The sequence below is a fragment of the Saimiri boliviensis genome, chromosome 4 (genome assembly GCF_048565385.1).
Source record: "Saimiri boliviensis isolate mSaiBol1 chromosome 4, mSaiBol1.pri, whole genome shotgun sequence".
Classification (NCBI taxonomy): domain Eukaryota; kingdom Metazoa; phylum Chordata; class Mammalia; order Primates; family Cebidae; genus Saimiri; species Saimiri boliviensis.
The window spans coordinates 2,949,232-2,969,578 of record NC_133452.1 but is presented as its reverse complement, the minus strand read 5'-3'; the positions used below and the strand labels follow the sequence as shown (position 1 = coordinate 2,969,578).

The 20,347-nt window shown below is 35.6% G+C and overlaps 1 protein-coding gene across 20 annotated transcripts in view; it reads left to right on the top strand.

Annotated features, from left to right (window-relative positions):
• AFDN (afadin, adherens junction formation factor) overlaps window positions 1–20,347 on the top strand; it is a 143,467-nt gene that overhangs the window by 17,990 nt on the left and 105,130 nt on the right. For all 20 annotated transcript variants that reach the window (XM_074397148.1, XM_074397145.1, XM_074397141.1 and 17 more), the window contains exon 2: window positions 17,545–17,740. In XM_074397148.1, the coding sequence (XP_074253249.1) occupies window positions 17,545–17,740 (196 nt within the window). The remainder of the gene's footprint in view (window positions 1–17,544; window positions 17,741–20,347) is intronic.

Genomic DNA, 20,347 nt, shown 5'->3' with positions numbered 1-20,347 from the left:
TATGTGAAATTGTGGGAGTGGGACCTTGGTGAAACAAGAGCTCCTCCCTAAATGGCAAGCTTTTTGAATACCTTGGCTTGAGTTTATTCCTAACTGTCTTGGTCACGTTTCTTTGACAACGTGTTACATGCCTAGCAGTGATTCAGCTGTTACAACCAGTCTCTTACTTCATTTGAATCTCACATCAGCAAAGGATGTATTACTGTTATTTACATTTCTTTTAGTTAAATAGCATCCAGAAAGTTTAAGCAATTAAGAGTTACAGACATAGCAAAAGGGTTTTTCTTCTCCCTTTCTTCCTCTTCCAAGAAAACTACTGACATGAAACTTGACATTAGTAGAGTTTATTTAGCTGCTTTGCAGCATTCTGTTGTCCAAATAAATTGTAGTCTATCTTTATCCCTATCCAGAGATTAATAAATTGTATATACTTTTCTACTGTTGCAAATGTAGATTTCATGAACACCCTTGTTCATGTTTCTTTCCTTCTGTTCTGATAAAAACATTTGTAGGATTAATATGTAGAAGTGGAATTTTTAGATTTAAATTTATTAGGTCCAGCAAAATTGATCCTTGAAATGGTTATACCAGTTTATATTCCATACTTCAGTTTTCAACCTCCTCAGTATTTTCAGATTTTTTTGGTATGCTCAAGTATTTGAAATAATAATTTCAATTTGTTACCCTGATTTCAGTAAGTGAGCATGTTTTCTTATGTTTAGCCTTTACTTCCCTTTAATTAGATTTCTCTAGTTTATAGACTCAGCTGTATATTGAAGAGAATGTTCATTTTGTACTCTTTATTGTATAGCACAGTGGTTACCAGTTGTTTAGTCTGCTACATTGCTGGAACTGGACTTGTTCCACCCTTATTTTTATACAGCAGGAAGAAAGGCAGTGCCACATAGTTGTTGAAAGTATGACTTGTTTCAAAATTGCCAGAGTATGAATTCTGCCCCACTGGTATTAGCACTGTGAACATGGTCAGGTTACTTGATCTTTCTTGGACCCCATTTCTTCATCTGTAAGACAGGAACAGTAATAATACCCACCTTAGGGGGTTGCTGTGAAAATTGAAGTTAATAATCCATAGAAAGTACTTCGCACAATGTCTAGCATAAGGCAAGCATTGCTGCTCTTGGTATTTGTAGTGCATTGTCATTACTATTTGTGTGTTTTTTTCTTCCCTTAATTTTGTATGTTTATCCTTACATCATTTAATGTAATTTATTAGGGAGGAGAGATTTCCAGCAACATGTCTAAGTTTAGTATTGTATGTTCTAGGTTGACTCTGCATTCTTGTTTGTTGCTGTTTCTTATTTTGGATGCAGTTGTAGCTGGAAATTGTAATATTTTCTTCAAAAGTACCCTTGTATGAGATTTCATGAACAGTGTAACTTTATAAAAACAGAATCACTGATTTTGAGGTTTTGGTTTCATGGAACTTTACACATCTTACCATATTCTCATCATATTTTGTATCCCTGTCTTTGAGTTTATGTCTATTGGTATTGTTACTTATCTAAATAATTTATTCCAGAATGCACTTTTCAGAAGTCTACATGTGTCTGTGTTAGCCTAGGATATCTATTTAACAGTAGAGAAGATTCTCAAAAACAAGAGTTAAGAAAATTATTCCAGTGAACAGAATGTTCCCATAACATTAAATGAGAATCTGCTTCCCTCATTGGTCGTTTTCACCATAATTGTCTTTTGCAAAGAGACTTAAGAAAACTTGATTGAGCTGTTTCATCAGTGTCACTTCTGCCTGTAGAGGTTCTGCATCCCTGTTTTAAGTTACTGTTGATAAGAACCCTCTCCGAAACAGCTCGACCTCCTTTCGGAAGTCCCTGTGCTATTGTACACAGCTTACCTTTTTGTTTTTCTCATGCCTGGTACTAAGTGACATTCCAATCTGTTGTAGTCATTGGGTAATGCAAAGAGTGAAACTGGAAGGGTAGGCAGGAGGTACCGGTTGGCACCAAATATGCAGTTCAAGATTGCTTATGATACCAGGGAGAAAATGTCAAGTACTGGAACCAGAACAACATACTGTTTTAGTTTGTAAAATTCCAGCTATAAGGCAGTAACAGTCATGTTACTCACTCTACCTCAGAATCCACCTCTGTCCCAACCCTATCTCTTGTATATGTTTTTTTGTGAAATGTGAACGGTCTTAAGGTAGTGGTGGCTTGAAAAAACTGCCTGTGTTTTAAAATGTGCTTGTGTTTGTTTCCTAATGCAGTGCTTTGAAGATATTTTAAGATTTTTTATTTAATTGGAGTAGGTCAAATGCTGTGAATTCAGTTTTTAATGTACTGTAAAAAGGTAGATGGAAGGACTTTGATTGTATCACTTTCTTTGAATCACTTGCCATAGTTCGAGTGTTTACTTTGATGTGAAACTCACTGTAAATGCAAGTAAATGATGGGCTACCAATGTTTGTATATATAATTTGTATGGTACATTATCTTCATCGTTCAAATTTAGAGCCTTCTTATTATTTCACATACTTAAAGAATAATCTTAGTTGCAGGTTCAAGGGTGAAGATTATAAAATGTTTTCTTGGGTTTTCTTTCATTATTAAAATTTTGAGGCTGAATTTAGGAACATGGTTATTTTCTGTAAACACCAAGACATTTTATAATTTTATATATAGGTTGATTTGGGTAGATCAGTTACATAATTGGAAATGATTTCAACTCTCAGAAATTGTATTTCGACAATAGGTGTGCGTGTGTGTGTGTGTGTGTGTGTGTGTGTGTGAGAGAGAGAGAGAGAGAGAGAGAGAGAGAGAGAGACAAAGTCTTGCTCTGTCTCCCACAGCTGGAGTGCAGTGGCGTAATCTCAGCTCATTGCAACCTCTGCCTCCTGCATTCAAGTGATTCTTCTGCCTCAGCCTCCTGAGTAACTGGGATTACAGGTGCCCACCACCATGTCCAGCTAATTTCAGCAATAGAATTTTAAATGTATATAGTGCCATTCTGTTTTTTTTCTACAAAGTTTGTTTTCGTTTTTTACATATTGCAGATCTTTAATATATACTCTATTATTTTTTCCTTTTGTATTATTTAGTTTTTCCAGAGATAGGTTTTTTTTGTACACACACATATACACAAACACACACCTTCTTTTAACTTTTATTTTAGCTTCAGGGATATGCGTGCAGGGTCTGTAGGTTTGTTACATAGGTAAATACATGTCATAGGGGTTTGTTGTACCAGTTATTTTATCATCCGTGTATTAAGCCTAATATCCATTAGGTATATTTTTCTGATCTTCTTTGTCCTTCTACCTTCCACCCTCCACTAGATCCCGGTGTGTGTAGTGTCTGCCTCTGTGCACACACACCTTGTAAACTAGTTCTTGTGTAAGTGTAAACACTTGAGAATTTGCAGACGAGAAGTAACATTTATCAAATCCCTTATTTGTGGCAGTTTCCTTTATATAGTGTGAATCACTTAGTAACCACAAAACCCTGTGAAATAGTAGCCCCTCCACTTTCTAGACAGGGAACTTGAGAGAACTCAAGTGTCTTGCACAGAGCCATGTAGGTATTAAGTGAAGAAAGAAAAATGAACTGGAATTTTAACCAATGTCTGGCCGTTTCTAAGGCTCTGCCTCACTTTCTTTTTGTATGACACACTTGCTGCTTGTTCAGTGTAAGAAGCTGTTTGACTTCTGATGTTAAATAAATAATTCATTATCCATTTATAGAATCAAAGTTCTTGAGTTTTTGTAGAGCATCTTTTTAAAAATAGGTTTATTTTATTTTGCACCTAACAATAGTTTGTAATTATAACTGATTTCTTTTCATATTAAACTTTTTTTAGTATGAAAATTTTCAAACACAGTTGAAACTCATTCCCTAGACTTCACAATTTTCAATTTGTCTTTCTTAATTCATTTTGTTATTTTTAGGTGCACTTTTTTTTTTTTTTTAAAGCAAATGCTAAAACCTGTCATGTTATTTCTTTCCTGCTTCAGTGTGCATCTAAAAAAAATTTAACCATCATGCATTAATCTCATTAACAAAAGTACCCATAATTCCTTGTTACTATCTGTTATTTGGTCTATAACGATATTTCCCTGTATCTCTAAAGAATGTGGTTTTGGGTCAGGCATGATGGCTCACACCTGTAATCCAAGCACTTTGGAGGTCAAGGCAGGTGGATCACGTGAGCTCGGGAGTTTGACCAGCCTGACCAACATGGTGAAACCCCTTCTTTAATAAAAAAAAAAAATTTTTTTCAAAAAGAAAAAAATGTTGGTTTGCAGTCAATTTATTTGAATTGAGATCCAAACAAGGGCCACGCATTATATTGACTTCTCCTACATCTCTTTTAATCTAGGGTGTTTATTTCATGCCGTACACTTTGAAAATATTGGGCTTCTTTTTCCCAAGAGCATCTCTATTCTAGACTTGCCTTTATCTTTTTCAGGGTGGTGGTGGTTTGACTTGTTTCTCTGGCGTTAAAGGCTCGAGTGGATTCAGGTCCAGCTATTCGACAAGGCTTTATAAGCAGTTCTGTATGTTTTATATGGAATCACATTAGAAGGTCAAGTTGTGACAGCCCCTCTGCTCTCAAGTTCCTTATCTCTGTTTCCAAGATCTTTGTCTAAATCAGTTAGTGGCTTCAAAATGGCATTTTTCTAATTCCATCATTTCTCTTTACATTTATTGGCTGGAATTCTTAAAAGATATGTAGACATAAATTCTGTGCTCTTGTATTGCTTATTTTCCAGAGTCAGGAGTTGGTTGCTCTGGTTACCTTCAGTGCTGATACTGATTTTGTTTTTGTGGCATTCTCACTTTTCTTTGGTATAATGAATTGGTAGATTTTTATGTATTTCAGTCACTTGCAGTCATTATTCCTGCTGGAATTCAGGAATAATGACTATCCAGTCAGATTGTCCAAATTTGTCCAGCTATAGTTTTTTGTTGGCTAGAGGGTTCTTTAGACATGAGTTAGTCTTTGGGATCTTCCTTGTTTTCCAGCATAATAAGATGTCTCAAATTCATCTTGTACGTTTTCTGACCTGGGTTAAACCATTTCTCCAAGTAGCTGTGGTTTCTTTTAGCGATATTTAAGAGACTATAGCCTAGGTGCTAGAGATGTTCATTTTTATAGATTGTTGTTTGCTTCTGGGCCTTTTCAGTGGGAAGAAAGGAGGAGATATTTATATTTTGTGGGGATAAAAACCTGTTTATTTGTATTGATGTTTCCAGTTCAGATTGGCTTTATATGGCTTTCACTTAATTTATTAATTTTGTATCTCTCTTCTCTTACATTGAAAACCTTGTCAGTATATAAACACAACTACTTGTTGGCTTTATTGTATCATATAGTTACTATTACAACATATTACCAATATTACGAACAACAGGATTTCTGAATGGGAATTAAAAAAAAATTGCAAAATTCTTTGCAGATATTTGTCTATAGAATAGTCTCCCGGCAATTTAAAGTCAAAAGCTGTTTTCTAAAATTGCTCCAAAAAAACCCTTTTTTCTGTATGCTAATATGACCAACTTGATACAGAGTTAAGACTCACTCATTTCAGTTTATGTTTTCAGTGATTGCCTTTATTTGTTCAATAGTTACGTGGTTCTAGAGTTGAAACTATGTAATAAGTTTAGAAAAGATTTGCTTCCTTCTTGATTATGTTTTGGTTTGTCCATGCAAGGAAGGCTTCTTTTTGAAGATATAACCAAGTACATGTGTTTGTTTCCTGCCTTTTCATATAGTAGATGTTTATGACACATGCTGTTTTGCCTTGTGCTTTTTTCACTTAACTATATATCTTAAGCATCATGCCTTATCAGGGTATAAAGAGTTTCATGATAACTCTTAATGGCACTGTTTTATTCCTCTTGAGAATTTGTTCAACCACTTCCCCACTGCTGGATGAATGATTTTCACACATTTGTTTATATAGACATTGCCACAGTGAATAGCCTTTTGCATTAGGCATTTCACATTTTTTGCTAGTGTATCTTTGGTATAGATCCAGAAAAGTAGAATTGCGGTTTCAAAATGTACATGCATGTCTAATTTTACCAAATGTTGTCAAATTCTGCACCTTGGGTATATACTTTTTGTTTTTCCTTCAGCCCTGCAAAAAGACTGTTTTCAAACCTTTGAAATTTTTCCAGTTTGGTGTTGAAAAATCATATCTTACTATTAATATTGTCTATTTAAAATTGTTTTATTGTGACTGAGGTTGTTCATCTTTTTGTATATTTAAGGGCGGATTCATCACTTTGTATACTGCCTGAAGGTTTTTTGGGTGCCCATTTTTCTATTGGTTATTGGTTCTTCACAAATTTTTGAAACTCTATATCTATTAAAGAGATTATTTTTTTTCTGTGGTAAGAGTTGGAAATTTTTTTTTCTCCAGTGTGTTAATTGTCTTGGTACTTTACCTGTTGTGTGCTTTTTGAATTTTTTGTAATGTCAAAGTTTTATATAGTCAAACTTACTGACATTTCTTTAATTGATTGTGGATTTCACGTCATGGTTCGGAAGCTTTTCCTTATTTCTAAGTTTTCACGGAATTTATTCATTTTTCATGTTGTTTCTTTTTTGTATCCCTTGACCATTTGAAATTTATCTTAATGTACAGCGTGATATATGCATCCAGTTTTCTCTTTGCTGTCTGTTTGTCCCAATACATTTATGAAGAAGTTCATCTTTTCCACACAGATTTGAGACCCACCTAAAGGTCTAGACTTTTTCTTTCATTTATGTCAAGGTGATGTTGTAGAGATTTTATAATTTTTTAAAATATCTAGTAGGCTGACTTTTCATATTTATAATTCTTTGGCTGGATTGCCCTGGATTTTTTATTTTCCTCATAGGAAATAAAATCTTTTAAATTAACTTGCTTGGTTCCAGGAAAAAAAGAAAAATGCAACAAAAACCTCTGTATTTTTAGTTACTATTTTCTTAAATTTACAAATTAACTGTGTAACTTGATTTTTTTTTTCAGAAGAAAATAAGCAAATGTTTTGTAATATTAAGATAAATCCTATTTTGAAAAACAAATTGTTTAATGATATTCAGTATAATTTGACTTCAAATTTGTGTTTATGTCCTTGATAACTATAATTTTATGTTGAAATTGAGTTTAGTTTACACAGTTTTCAAGGTAGTTATTCTAGTTTACTTAAGTGTTTGAAGTGACATGAAAGTCATCGATTAATCTTTTTAAAACTGTCATGAAAATGAATACAATTGTGATAAACTGTTTTCCATGTCCTTGACCATACTGATCTAGTTAATTGGACAGATGAACTACTTGTTGAAATGAGCCAAGTTGTCTCCTGCCTCCAGAAATACCAAATAATAATGTTGGCAAATGTCTTTCTTAAAAAAAGTTTTGAAAATTATGTATCAAAAGGTAAGTTTGATCCTACAAAATGAAGTAATAAATCTGGCCATATTGCTTAGTGAAAAAAGCAAGTGAGTTCCCAGAACCCACTCTTGCATTAGTGACTAAAAGTTAAATCTTTGTGAATTGAACTTAGTCTTGCAGTTCAGTCAGGTCCAGTTAGCTTTCTTATTTAATTTAAAATGACGATTTCCACCTTAGCTGGCATTCATTGACTTTGAGAGTACTAGAAGAGCCTGGTTTATTCTAGACAGTAGGAAGGTAGCTTATACCTTTAACAATTGTAGTTGATTTTTCTCAGAGCTGGAATGACATTAGGAATTTTAGACTCCAGTTACACCAAATAGTGACCTGAGTATTTAGACAAGGGCATGTACTATTTTATTTAAACCCCTGTCTGGGGACTTTTCAGGATCATAGTGGATAATACAACACTTTTAGGGTCAACTTCTGCTTGAAGCAAATTGTGCTCACTTGTGATGCATCATTACTTTTCTGAGAGAAATGATAACTTATAGTACAGTAGTCCCACCTGTCCACTGGTTCACTTTCCGAGGTTACGGTTAGCCAGGATCAACTGTGGTCAGAACATACTAAATGGAAAATCCAAAAATAAACAACTGATAAATTTTGAATTGTGTGATAGTTTAAATAGTGTGATGAAATCTCTCGCTGTCCAGCTGTGTTCCACCTGATATGTGAATCATCCCTTTATCCATCATCTCCATGCTGTATATGCTGCCTGCCTGTTAGTCACTTATAGCTGTCTCATTTATAGGAATGACTGTCGCGCTGTCAAACAGTTCTTATATTCAAGTAATGCTTATTTTACTTACAGGCCACAAAATGGAAGAGGGGTGTTGTTGACATACTGTTTTAACTGTTCTAATTTATTACTGTTGTTGTTAATCTCCTACCGTGCCTAATTTACAAATTAAACTTTATTATAGCTATTTATGTATAGGGAAAAAACATAGTATATATAGAGCTTTGTACTTGTTGCTATAGCAGACATCCAATGGGGGTCTTGGAACATATTCCCTGGAGGTATGGGTGAACTACTATACACATTATGGTTGGAGGGCTTTGAACTAGAAAAGTCAAATATAATTTTTCATGTGCACACACTCTTAGGTACTATTAAATTGGTAATTAAGTCTTACTCTACTATAGTATTTAGCTAGAAATTGGATAATTAACTTTTGTAGAAAAAACTGTAGGTCACTGGATAGCCATGTATCCAGTGAAAAAAGTAACAAAAACTGATTAGATATGTAGTATCTGCTATACTGTGCTAGATCCTTTGTGCATACTGTCTCATTTAATTCTTCACAGTAACATGGAGAAGTTGGTATTACTATCTCCATTTTTATAGGAGAGATAACTGAGGCCGAATACCAAACAAGACTAAAACAGAAACTTTTAGCTTGTTTGTGAAAATGGACTGTTTTAATGTCATATGTCAAGTAGTAGTTTAACCAAATATATTTATTAAGGCTGTTTTATGTTTGAGGGAAGTTGGGTCCATACAAGGAACTATTTATTAGCTTTTGTACATATTTGTAAAATTGTGCATGGTTTTGTTTTCACATATGGTGGCATATATTTATATATTTTAATGTATAATTTTCAAAGTGTGACTTTGTAAGAAAGATGTTTATTACACAGTAAAAAGTTTAAAAGCAGTGTTAACCTAGTTATTTCTACTCACACTGTAAAAAACTGAACGTAGCTACATGGAAATATTTGCTATGATTATGGTAACATGGAAGAGAAAACTGTCTTGAAGCTTAAAAGCTATGTAATTCCATTTGTAGAAACCAACAGGATTTACTAAATACAGTGTTGTCATTTCCTGAGAGAGAGAGAAAGAGCAAGCGAGAGATGGATGGGGGTGGGGATAATTGATATTAGAGAGTGAGAGAGAGGGTTACCAGGTTTGTAGATCAGGGAAGTGCATTAGTCATAACGTATCTGGACTGTATCAAGGTCTTCAAAAATGTCTTTCACCAGGTTATTGTGTTTAAGGACTGGATCTAAAATAATTAGATGAATTAGAAACCAGCTCATTAGTTGTACTCAAAGACTGTTGTTTAACAGATTATTGCCAAGTTGGATAATTGTTATTTGGTAAACTAACTTGAAAATGACTTGGGTATTTTAATTCTACTGGAAACTCTTGTGAATCAACAATATTATGTGGTCACTAAAGAGCTGGTTTAATCTTCAGTTGCATTAATTACAGGTATCGTATATAGAATTAGTGTACTTGCTGCTGGTCAGACCACATCTGGCGTTCTGTGATCAAGACTGAAAATTATTTTAGGCTAGGAGGTTGGAACATAAAGATATTGAGAAGTGATCATACAGGGTGTGGATTTGAAATTATGTCACAGAAGAACAGTTGAAGGAACTAGAATTAGAATGTCATTCTGAAGATGTTCCAGACTTGTTCTAAATCCATGGTTTTCACCTGGGACAATTTTGTTCCCCTAGGGGCCATATAAAACTGTCTGGAGACATTTTTGGTTATTACATCAGAGGGTGTGATGCTACTGGCACCTTCTGCATAGAGGCCAGGATGCTCACAATTCTTGGAATGCACAGGAGAGCTCCCATAAGAAACACTGATTCAGCCCCGAATGTTAGTATTGCTGAAGTTGAGAAACCCCTTTCTCAATCTAAACTGGTTTAACTGTGACCGATAGGAAGAAAAAAATTGTATTTTACCTTGCAGCCCAGGATGTACATAGTAATAACTGAATTTAAATTTTTGTGACACAGTATTTTCCCTGTTTTCTTACCCCAGAGTGCATTGTAACTGATAGAAATCTTCTGCCCTAATCATTTCATGGATTTTCATGACCATTCATTTTTGAAAAATGAGAAGCCATGGTTTGAACATAGGTCTAAATGGTACCAGTGAGTAAAACTAAGCCCAGTTGATCAAAATGTGTGAGAAAAATTTTGCTTTAAATAAAAGGCAGGACTTTCTAGCTAACTATCTGTACCAAGAAAGAATATATTTCTTGGCTGGATAGTGGGTTCCCTGTCACTGGATTTTTTTCAGGGGGTTCTTAAGTTGAAGTCTAAGAGTATGATTCATGGAGTCTTTGAACTTGGGTAAGACAAGCATTACATCTGTATTTTGAATAAATACGTTTGTATTACCCTCAGATGATAATGTAACATTTTCTTCACTGGTGTATTTATACTCATATTATTTCAAAATCCGAGTTGTATGAACCTGAGCCCACTCTAGATCTTCATAGTATGTTAATAAGAAGCACTTATATTACAACATCATAGGTTTTACACATATTTTAGTTGTGTTTTAATGTAGTCCTTTGAGAACCAACTCATAGCCTTCACTAGATGTCCAAACAGTATGTGGCAAAATCAGTTCTACCTCTAGATTAGATAGTTGGCTTTAGGGTTCTGTTATGTACATGTGCACAAATGTATTTAAAGATTATGATTGAGTTATAAACATCTTTAATCACAGATGTGATAATTGCTCTTTTGCCATGTGGTTTAAATTTTTTTTTTTTTTTCCCCCCCGAGACGTAGTTTCGCTCTTGTTACCCAGGCTGGAGTGCAATGGCGCGATCTCGGCTCACCGCAACCTCCGCCTCCTGGGTTCAGGCAATTCTCCTGCCTCAGCCTCCTGAGTAGCCGGGATTACAGACACGCGCCACCATGCCCAGCTAATTTTTTGTGTTTTTAGTAGAGACGGGGTTTCACCATGTTGACCAGGATGGTCTCCATCTCTTGACCTCGTGATCCACCCGCCTCAGCCTCCCAAAGTGCTGGGATTACAGGCGTGAGCCACCGTGCCTGGCTGGGTTTAAAATGTTTTTTAATTGATCATCTTTCAAATTCTCAGTGTATGTCTGTGTGGGTAGTTATTTAAAAAATAGTTTAAAAATTTAAAGAGTACTGTAGGGAAAACCTTCACATTTTGATCCCCCTTCTTTAATGCTGACTAAGATTTGGGTAGATTTCTAATTCCAGTGAAGTCTAGCAGCAAAGCACTGATTTAACTTGATTTGAAAGTTGACAGGGTTATGGCTTACAAATGTGTAGCTGCTGTGAGCAGATGATTGTTAAGTAGATAATGTTGGCAGTTACAACTGGGGCAATTTTAAAAGTATGTTGGCTTGTTGGTTTTCACAGCAGGCTCTGTTTTCTGGCAGAGAATTTTGTTTTATTTATAACATTTAGGTGTTTGGGTATTGGATGGATTTTTGTTAAGAGTTCGTAAAAAGGGAGATCTGTGCAATTGTGTGCTTTCTCTCTGTTTTGTTGGTTTTTTTAAAGTCTAGAAATGTTTTTTTCTTTGCTTGGAAGATGACCTTTTCCTACTTTCAGTGAACTTGGTCTTTCTCAGATTTGGTAAATAAGCAATAAGATATACTTCTAGTACAGTGGTTGGTTCACATCACACAGTGGTGCATTGCTATGTGTTAAGCTTATGCCTTTATTTTTAGACAAAAATTTAATGAAGTCATTTGATTTTGAAGACCAAATGCACATGTGAAGTTATAGACTCTGTTTCTAGAATCAGATTGTGTTTGCTAAGTGCCTCTCAGTTGCTCGTATGTCAGTTTACATTCCCAGCCACAGAACAACAGTGTGCCGTGGAAGTCCATACTGTTACTTTTCTCGTTTTGTAGATGAGGAAACTGAGGTTAAAGACAAAGCAAATTCGTTAGAATTTTTTTAGAAAATTCTTTTGTGGTTGGAAAGATCAGAAAATTCTAAGATAACATAATTAGGGCTAATAGAAAACTGGATTTTTCTAGGAGCTTTATAGGAATGCAGAGTGGGAGGAAAGGGCAAGGAGGAAGGTTTCTTGGGAGTGAATACAGTGGAAAGAATGTTAGCTCGGAGAAGACATTGTATGACTGTTCTTTTTTTTTTTCCTTTTTTCTTTTTCAGACGTTTCCGTGAGTACTATTTGTCTTGTAAAAGTGTTAGGTAATGAAATGCATTCATTTCAAATAGTGTTCTTGAAGTACTGGTATTTAAAAACTGTTCATATAAAAGATTTCAAAATCTGTTAACAGCTTAATGTTAAGTAGGTCAAATGGCTATTGCCATCAGATTGATTGTTTTGTCTGCTAATAACTGGTGGGTGATGAAGACATAATTGTTTTTTTTTTAACCTTTGGATATATTTTGTAGACACCATCATAAGAAATAAATTTGTTGTGTGTGTGTGTAATAAAGTGGATAATCCATCAGTTTCCTCCATGGGGAATAGGAATTGGTGATCTGTTTGAAGTTAGCATTGTTTTGCTACAGGCTAGGACATGGGTTTCATGTAAGGGCTAAAGATAGAAGAAAAGTAAATTGTACATGGTTGACCTATTTCAGTTTTAGAATGAATGATTCTGATTAGCTTTATCAAAAGGTGGTTTAGGGTTGCCCTGGAGAATTTCTGCTGGCTTGGGGAATAAAGCCAGTTGATCGTCAATTTTATTAATGAAATACTGATAGTTAAAAGAAAATCTCCATCTTTATTTCTTGTATTGACTCTTTAGTAATTTTACAATGTAGCTTGCTTGCTTTCCTGCCTACCTTCCCTCCCTCCCTCTCTCCCTCCCTGCCCCTCTCTCTCTTTCTCTCTCTCTCTCTCTCTCTTTCTCTTTCTTTCTTGTTTTGGATTATTGTATTCTTTTAATAAGCATAAAAAGAATTTTGTTTTGGAGTTGACCTTAATCAGTTTTTCTGTTTCAGTAATCATTGATGATAATATTTCTCAGGGAAAAGTTTATATCAAGGTAAATATTTACCAAAGAAATTTGTTTTCTGGGAAGGAGAAATAACCATTAAGGAAAGGAAATGTCATTAAATTTTTCCTTCCCTTTGAACTAAATTATTGAGACATACTGAGATGACCATCGTATACTGACTGTACAGATAAAGTGATCATAGGCAGTTACCATCTTACCTATTGTAAACAGAAACTTCTTTCTGAAAGCATACTGCTTGCAAGTAGGCTCTTCATTTAGGTATTGAGAACTTATAGCTGTGCTTTTTTTCTCTCTCTTTTTTTTTTTAAATCTTTCTTTGTAAAATTATAACTAGTTTGGCTGCAACATATTAGAATGTTAATTCTGCCCTTGAGACTTTATGGCAGAAATTTTGGCAAAACTTTACAAATTTAAGTTTTGCTTTCCGGAGTTCTCATCAGTTGAGAACAGATAGCCACAGCTGGCAGAATTGGATCTTGTTATTGGGCATCTTGACTCAAATTTGTTTTTATCATTAATGCAGAGCATTGTACTGGATTCTGAGGGAGGACCTAGAATAATGAATAAAAGAGGTTTCCTTGTCTCAGAAGAGCTATATTCTAGTGGAAGAGACTATAAAGAAGAACACTTGATTGTTGAGCACTTCCCTGTGTCAGGTAGCATGAGTTGCTTTATATAGTTTGTTTAATCCTCAAAACAAGCTTGTTGTTTTCATTTTATAAGTGTAGAGATTTGAGTTCACATAGACTTTAAATAATTCACTCAAGGATACGTCTGTCATGTTGAAATGTGAACCTGTTCATGTCCTGCTGTAATCCCCTAGATGTTTTCGCTGCACTGTGTAGGGCATACAGGTGTCTAGACATGGTGGAGGAGATTGAAGAGGCACTGTGTGGGGTGTGAGCTGCCTTGGAGTCCCTTGTGAGCAGTAAGAATTCTTGTATTTGACTGCCAGGCCTGTCTAGGTAGGTGATGATCTCAAGTCACTAATGATTTCTTATTTAGCTATTTATTCGTTTCTTCTGGAGCATTTCTTGTGCCTGTTGTATGATCAAAGAAAAATAATTAGTGTCAAACTCCCAGCAGAGCATGGTGATATAGGTCCAGGTCTGGGGCCAGTTAATGCTGGCTGTACCTCAGTCCTGCTGCCATGCAAGCTATGTGATGGTGGCCAGCATACAGCATACATCACTTCTTTGGACCTCCCCTTCTCTCCCTTCCCCTCCGTGCCCCTCTTCACCCCTCCCCTTCCCTCATATCTAATTTTCAGGTTTAGGAACTTGATTTTATCCATTTTACTAGTTTTGATAAGATTCTGTGGACTTACTCACACCAGCCAAACGTGATTGGCAGAATAATTGAGCAGAATGTTAATCTATTTATTAAGGGAATATTCTGGTAACAGATATTAATACATTCTTGTGTGATGTCAAACTAAATTAATAGTTATTTATTAACATTTGTGTACTGCAAATAAAATAAAGTTAACCGTTTTCCTAGGCTTTGTTTAGGCTTGGTAGAACCTGGAATGTTGTTGCCAGGAATACTCTTACTTCTCTATAGACAGGAATGCTACTGCTTGATGAAGATACCAGTATCTCCTTACTCCTTGGCTTTCTTTTTTTTCTCTCTGTTTTGTCTCTTAACATTTTATGTAAGGAAAGTAGCTGGGCCACATTGGTAATAAAGATTTTATGTTTGCAGTTTCCTTTTTTACAATTAAGGGCAGTAATTTATATGTAAAGAATTTTTATGAGGATGACTAAGTGGATTCTCCTCTTTTCCCTGTTTGTCTTTATCAGTTCATTCTGGATTTAGAGTGAATTTATCAGTTGATTTGTGTTGCTGGATGTTAATGGGCATTCCCTCACACCCTTAGCAGCCACAGATGATGCTTCTGTTTCTCTTTTGGTTTTTTAATATCTGGTAATTTGGAATTATTTATTGACAATTCTCAGGGAAACTGATGGTTTTATATTTCTTGTCGTCCTTTGGCACATCTATCCCATTTTATTATAATCACAACTAATATAAAACTATTTTGTTAGCAGAATGATTGAGTACTACACAGATTAATTCCTTTTTTGGTTTATCTTCTTGTATATGCATGAGCTTTTGGAGAAGCCTGGGGGTGGGTTTGCCAATCAGTGTTTTTGAGACTGTTAGGTTTAGTATAAAGATGGGTTTCAGGGTGGTAGTGTGAAAGTATTGGAATCCTGGGATGAAAATACGACTCTCATGATACAATCTTAAATTTATATAACTAAGTTTGTATAGTAATTTTTGTTACCTAAAGTGCCGTTTTAGGAGCCCATGGAAGGGGGTTGTGAAAGATACTTGAATGATTCCAAGAGGTAGAACCAGCAGATATAGGGAGAACGCAGGTGAAGCAAAGCTGGGGAGACAGTGCATAGGTATGGTCGGCATAGTACCTGACATAGAGGTGGTGAGCCTGAGCTGTCATTAATGTTAATTAAGACTCAAAGGTTTATAGTTTAGGAGCGTGTTTCACATGCATTTTTAGTAACAAAGGTTTTAGGGTTGCCAGACTAACACAGAGATGGAGACATTTGAAAGCTTTGCTTTGTTACTTGACTCAGACCAGACTAAGGGGCTGTTGATAGAATTTCTGAGACGAGTAGGACTCCTACTCATGTAGCTCCCATTTTGTTAACTCTTTTAAGCTTTTTCACATCTCACACCCGAAACTATGGCCCTCCTTTCCTCCAGAATCTGTGGGTCAGTGTCATTTTTGAACATACATGCTCATTTATTTTGTATTTTCTGGTATAGTGGGTAGCAAGACCCTCTGAGCAAGCACAGTAAAGTTTCAGGACTGGAAATATGCCTTACTCTCTTATTTTTTGTTTTGATTTTCATAAATTTATATAGTCGTTAACCCATTCTAATACAGGTTAAGTGTCTCTAACTCAAAAACCTGAAATATGACATGCTCCAAAGTTTGAAATGTTTTGAGTGCCAACATGACACTCAAAGGAAATGCCTATTGCAGCATTTCAGATTTAAGATTCTCAGATCAGAGATGCTGAAGTATATGATGCAAATATTCCAAAATCTGAAAATACTCAAAATCCAAAATAGTTCTGGTCCCAAGCATTTTAAGTAAGGGATTCTCAACCTGTATTCCATTTCTCCTGTTTTTCTTCAAATACATATTTGTTAGTTGATACTTATTAGTCAAAAAGAGGCTGGTGGACTGGGGAAAAGTAAAGGCTTCGTTCTGTGTGATGGGCTCTGAGGACTGCAGTAACGGTTGGACTTTTGAGAGAATGAAAGCCATTGCAGAATGTAAAGCCAAGGAATGATGTGTTCTGACACAGTTTAACAGGACTTTGGTTGGATTCTGGATGTATTTTGATGGATTAGAAGTGAGGGTGAGAGAAAGAAGAACCAAGGATGACTTTAGTGGAACAACTGAGGCTTTAATCTTGCTTGAGATAGTAAAAGTGACCTAGGAGTTAGAAATATTCTTTGGAATTTGTGTTGGGAGTTGGGCGTTTCTGTGTGCAGGGAAATACTGGGAAAGGACATGCCACAGTTGTGAGCGTCAGCCCACATTGCAGTAGATGATACCTATGGTGGGGATACCTTTGGCTGGAATTCCAGTGTGCTTTTTCTCTAGAAGTAAGATTTTGAGACCAATCTAAAATGCATTCATTGATTATGGGCAAGTAGTTCATATAGAAAATTAGAATTATTGGGTTGGTGCAAACATAATTGCAGTTTTTGCCATTGAAAATAGCAGCAAAACCCACAATTTTGTACCAACATATTCAAAAATTAAGAATTTTCATTTATTCACATTAATGGTTGGGACAAACATTTTCCTCTTGCTTTTTAAGAAGAGTTTTTTCATTTAGGCTTTTGATTTTTAGAGCTGGAAAGGGAACTTCGGGGCAGTACAGGCATGGACTTTGGAGTCTGGTGGATCTGGGTTTTAACTCTGGATCTGCCACGTACCAGCTCGAGCGCTGAACTCAACTCTATGAATCTGGATGACCAGATCTGGAAACAGGGTTAAATAATAGTATCTGTTGAGCTGCAAGCTTATACATATTGCATGTCATGTGTGCCTAACACTTGCCGAGGACTCAGTAGATGTTAGCTGTTGATAACATCATCTTCTGACAACCATTATTTCATACATGAGACAGGTGAGGCAAAGAGAAATTGTAAGTAACTTGTTCAAAGTCAGAAAGGAAACTTGAAGACTAAAAACCCCTCTCTCTAAATTAGTCTCAGATGTTTATGATAAAGAAGCATTTTTTTAAAAAGTGACGAACAACAGCCTTTCTCATTTATTATTACAAACAGTTAATCTCTTCAGAGTATTGTTTTCCAAAAATGTACCATTTTGTTTTCTTTTAGGATTTGGAGTTCCATGGAGTAATGAGATTTTATTTTCAAGATAAAGCTGCTGGAAACTTTGCAACAAAATGTATTCGTGTCTCTAGTACTGCCACCACTCAAGATGTAATCGAAACGCTCGCAGAGAAATTTCGACCTGATATGAGAATGCTGTCCTCTCCCAAGTATTCACTCTATGAAGTGCATGTCAGTGGAGGTCAGTGTATACAGGCGGGTGTTGGCAGAGGCGTGACCTCATCTGTGAAGAGTCGCCTTGTTCAGGGGATCGTGGGCTTGTCACAGGTTTATTGCTCATCGCCCTCTTTCTTTTTTTTGGGGGGGTAGGAGAGTAAGTTGGCAGGCTGAGAAAACTGTTGTATGTCTGGGAATTGTTCTCATAAATTCCTGGTACATAACATCTGTTGGGAGTTAGAATGAATATATTAATTTTGCATAAGCTTATTTCTCCAAAGTAGCTTACATTTATCTATCATATCTGGGTGTCACATACGTTGTATGGTATGCAACCTGCTTTTTGAGATTGTTTTCTGTGGCTTATGTATGGATTATAATATTATAATTGTAACGCAGTTAAATATTATATGGGTATGAGTCATCAGTCCTGCTGTAATATTTTTGCCTTCTGAAACAATACATTTTCATTATTCTTTGGGAATACTTTAGGGTATCTTAGGAAAACCTTATGTATTTTGTAATTGCTGCTTGTGTTAACATTAGAAATTTCTGAAAATATCTTATTTAGCTATATCAAATGACAACTAAAGTTGGACTGATTAAGAAACGTGGAAATTTGGCTGGGTGCCATGGCTTATGCCTGTAATGCTAGCACTTAATGAGGCCAAGATGTGAGGATTGTTTGAGGCAACATAGGTAGACCCATCTTCACAGAAAAATTTTAAAAAGAAGTTAGCTGGGCATGATACCAAGTCCCAGCTACTTGGTAGACTGAGACAGGAGGATCACTTGAGCTCAGGACTTTGAGGCTGCAGTGAGCTATGATCATGCCACTGCATGTTTCACCTGGGGTGACCAAGCAAGACCTTGTCTCTCAAAAAATTAATAAAAAGAAATGTAGAAATTGAAAAAAAATTTCATTGGTGCTTTAGAAATGTTGAGTAACCTGTTTAAATCAAATACAAATTATAATTGGTGCAGCAAATAAAGGATTTATGTATATCACAAACCTAATTTGAGTGCCTCCTTTAAGTTCTATCCACAGATCTTTTTTGAATATTTTTTAACTTCAAAAATACTGCTTTCTTTGTGCATATGAAAGTAGACTAAAGTGTTTGTAATGTGGGGGGTTTTCAGGTGTGATTAAATCCTTTTTTCCTCAGTAGTATGTAAGTCAGAGCATTTTTGTTGTTATTGTTGGTATACTTTTTTTATTTTATTTTTAAGGTTAATGAGGATATTACCTTCATCATTAATACCAAAACTAAATTTGACAATACAAGGTGTTCTCAATTTTGGATGATTTTTCTGAAGCTGAGTTTTTCCTTTACCTTAGAATCCTTGTAAATAGGTTTTAAAGAAGAATAAAATCACTCTCACTTCCACCTTTTTTCTTTTCAGTCTCTGCTGTTTCGTTAGTTGAATACTAACAAGTGTGAAGTCTTTGAATGATATGTAAGATTGGAATTTGAGATTTAAAAATTGGATGATTTTGATTTTTTTTTAAAGAAAAAAAGGGGTGAAAACAAAAAAATGGTTAAATAAGAAGGAAACAGTGTCTTCCCCGCTCCCTCAGGTACCTTCCACACCTTTGGGCTTAAAGTGCTGGTTTTTCACTAGTGCCTCAGGTGTGAGTAAAGCCCTAGCATGCAGGTGTTCAGTCTTGTTTGGGTTGCAGAACCCTTAGTGTCTCAGTAATAGTTTAATAATGGTACCACTAAGTCAAAGGAAATGCCTAACAGTCCATTTCATTAAGTAGTTAGATTCAGACAGGTCAGTAAATATTTAATGGTGAACAATTTGGTAGATGTTTGAAAAAATAGTACACATAAAATGATAGGAAAACTAAAGCTTTCATTTCATTCTTAATCCCAGCTGCTCCCTGGCGAGACATTTGTGCCTCTTGGGCCTTCCCGAGCTCCCTCAGACCCCAGGAACCTTCCCTTCTTGTCCTTGTTAATTTTCAGGCCATGCTGCCTGTTTTTAGTGTTATGGAAACCCAGCTTTGTATGTATGTGTATGATGCCGACAGAAGAGATGCTGTGCAGTCTGCTGTGGTCCAGGAGCCACTGGAACCAGTTCTTTTGGTGTAAAGCAGATGCAACTCGTTTCTCTTGAACATTTAAATGCTTCTCTGTGCCCTGGGATCCTCTCAGCACGTTTGCATACCGCAGCCCTAGTGGGCTAAAGCCCCAGCCCCAAACCTGCTTCAACCACCGAGGAAGCCCCGCATTTATCCTTTTTATGTACTACAAGTCTTTGTGTGAATTCAGTAGGAAACATAAAAAAGGGTCATGCCACTTTAAAAATGTGTATGAAACCACTAAGGCAGAAGAGATCTTAAATGCATAAAGATAAAGTAGGACCCAGTGCCTTCTTTACCTTCAGTGCTTACTCACATGCGCTTGAGAATATCTCAGCCTCCATCTTGCTTTACTTTTATGATTTATACATGATCATTAATGTTATTTCTCTAAAAGTTGCACTCAGAAGGATTTTCATCTAGTATAAATTTTGCAACAAGAAAAATTTGGTAATTTTGGTTTATGGAAGGAATTCAGACTTACTGTTCTATCCCAAATTTGTTACCCTGGTTTTTGTTTCTTGTATTTTCAGTTGATAAAATAAT